This window comes from Montipora foliosa, unplaced genomic scaffold (assembly GCF_036669935.1).
Source record: "Montipora foliosa isolate CH-2021 unplaced genomic scaffold, ASM3666993v2 scaffold_393, whole genome shotgun sequence".
NCBI classification, from domain to species: Eukaryota; Metazoa; Cnidaria; class Anthozoa; order Scleractinia; family Acroporidae; genus Montipora; species Montipora foliosa.
The window spans coordinates 230001-232500 of NW_027179693.1; the positions used below are offsets into that span (position 1 = coordinate 230001).

The 2500-nt window shown below is 41.1% G+C and overlaps 1 protein-coding gene across 1 annotated transcript in view; it reads right to left on the minus strand.

Annotated features, from left to right (window-relative positions):
• LOC137987874 (dynein axonemal heavy chain 2-like) overlaps positions 1–2500 on the minus strand; it is an 8764-nt gene that overhangs the window by 3267 nt on the left and 2997 nt on the right. The window contains exons 3-4 of the mRNA XM_068833963.1: positions 1965–2094; positions 1041–1205 (exon numbers count right to left, since the gene is read on the minus strand). Coding sequence (XP_068690064.1) covers positions 1041–1205; positions 1965–2094 — 295 coding nt within the window. The remainder of the gene's footprint in view (positions 1–1040; positions 1206–1964; positions 2095–2500) is intronic.

Sequence of the window (2500 nt, forward strand, 5' to 3'; positions counted from 1 at the left end):
GCGCGCGAGCCATGATTAGTTTTGGTATCACTTCTGATTGGTTAAAAAAGTGGCGCGAGAACTTTGAATCAATCACTGAGTGAAGTAGTGCAAAACCAAAGCCGATGATTCGCTAATTACTCTCGACACTCAATTGAGAACCGCTCTAGCATCAAACCATGATAGTCAACCTGTGATGGGTAAGTTACATTCGTTAAAGAAAAGTACTTTAGTTCAGTTATTGAATGTGTCAAGTAGTGGAGAATTAAAATGAGGAGCACAAAGTAATTTTGGGTTTCTGTTTGTCATTGTGAAAATTATTTATGGGTGAGATTCTTTGCCCTAACCAATTGAAAACAAAACGTTTCCCCATTTGAAGAGGGTTGTCCAATACCCCAAATAATGAGATTCATGGTACATCACAGTAGACATCACAAAGTGTTCCCCCTAACCCTAATCCTTAAAAAATAGTAACAGTTTTGTGAGACATAAAGAGCGGGACACTTTGTGACGAGGTACAAGAGCCAACCGCGATGCTAACCCTTACACTAACCCCATTTCTAGAAATAGGAAGCAAAGGCTTGCACTCAGTTCACTTGAGGGTGAACTTCGTGTTGGATGTCAAAACTGGGCCTGCATTTCTGGACATAAGTGTGCCGAACTTACAACACGGGTTCAAGTCCTGCTTTCGTTAAAGATATTAGGTGCGGTTACACACACAATGGTAAATGCCATTTCCCATGGTAATATCCCGCGGTGCTTCGCACCTGGGTTTTAGTATACCGTGTTAACCAGCTGTCACAAATTACGAAGATTACCGAGGAAAAAAGAAATCTCATAAAATTCATTGGCGGGAAATTTAATCACAACTTCATCAACATCGCGGTTGGCTCTTGCACCTCGGGCATCAAAACACCCTTCCAACTTACCACGTTAAATGTCATGGGCGTTTCGTCTGACCTTTTTTATGTATCCATGGAAATTTATCACGAGAAATTTAACTTGAAAGACGTAGGTCACACGTACTAAATGCAGTTTCCCGTGGCAAAAGGGTAATTTACCGCTAAAAGTGTCCCGTGTATTATATATTTATATCCGGACACAAGCTCCAGGTAGTTGGTAGATGTGACATAGTTATGACGCTTGACCTCCAATAACATTCGTTTGCTTGTATCAACCACCGATCTGTGAACCGTTACAAAAATCTTGGCCACGTTGCCTTTGGTCTGTAACGCGGTAAGAAAAAGATTATTTCCACAACAAACGTTCATTTCTATTGTTATTACATTTGATTGTTAGAGTCAAATCTTAAACTGCATATTGGCTTGGTTAGCGTACTGAACGGGATAAACACTAGCAAAACCAATTGAGTTATCCAGTGGATAGCGCTATCCATCCTTCCAACAACTAGGACCTGGGGCCCGTTTCTCGAAAGTCCCGAAAGCCTTTCAGTGACCCGTTTCTCGAAAGTCCCGAAAACTTTTCGGGCCTGAAAAGCCATAATTGCCAACCGCTTGTTTTGGGGACCTGATCTTTTAACATGCATGTTTTCAAGGTAAAAAATTAACGAATTAAATGCTCTCCGTTCTTGAGATACAAAGGGAATTGTGACACCCGAAAAATGGCCGGTAAAGTTTCGGGACTTTCGAGAAACGGCCCCCAGGCCCGAAAAGCCATTTGTGAAACGGGAAACCGCTTGTTTCAAGGAAGCAAAAAGCAAAACGACTCTGAAATTTGACGAGTTAAATCCTGTCTGTTCTTGAGATACAAAGGGAATTGTGACACCCGAAAAATGGCCGGTAAAGTTTCGGCACCATCGAGAAAAGGGCCCCTGGTCTTTTAGATAGCAGGTGACCCTCCTTGGATGTAAATTGATAAATTCTTCCAGCTCCAAGATTCCTTAGGATATTGGTTCTTTACAAGAAAATGACGATTTTTGATGAGAAAAAGGATAAAGGTCTTCGTGATAAAAACATTGGTCTTACGTCGTCATCACCAAGTTCCATGCTTTCTAAGTACTTTTCAGCAACTTCCAATAGCGCATCCTGAGGCCACTCGCTAAACCAGTCAATTGTGGTACAGTTGACAAAAGCTGGGTACATACGGATGCGGTTCCTTAAAAGGAAAAGATAAAACGCGATTAGAATTGTTGGCTTTCACTCACGTGATCAACAGCTTTGTTTTTCAACGAAAACAAAAGAAAACTTTTGCACAATAATAGAATTAAATTCCCGGAGGATTTGGTCGGGGCACCAACATGGCCGCCGTTTCTTTGTTTAGGGGCTCCAACATGGCGGCCGTGATGTCATGTGAAAACCAAGAATAGTCGAGAACCTGGGCCCTGTTGTTCGAAAGCCGATTAATGCTAATCCCAGATTAAAACTTTACCAAGGAATTTATTTCTCTACTCCCAAATTCTCTTCAACGCTGGTATTCGGCAAAAATTTTACATTAGAAGAGGTCAATCTTGAAAAACAAAAAAAAAATAAAAGAAACTTTCGCCAAAAAGTTGAAAAAATGA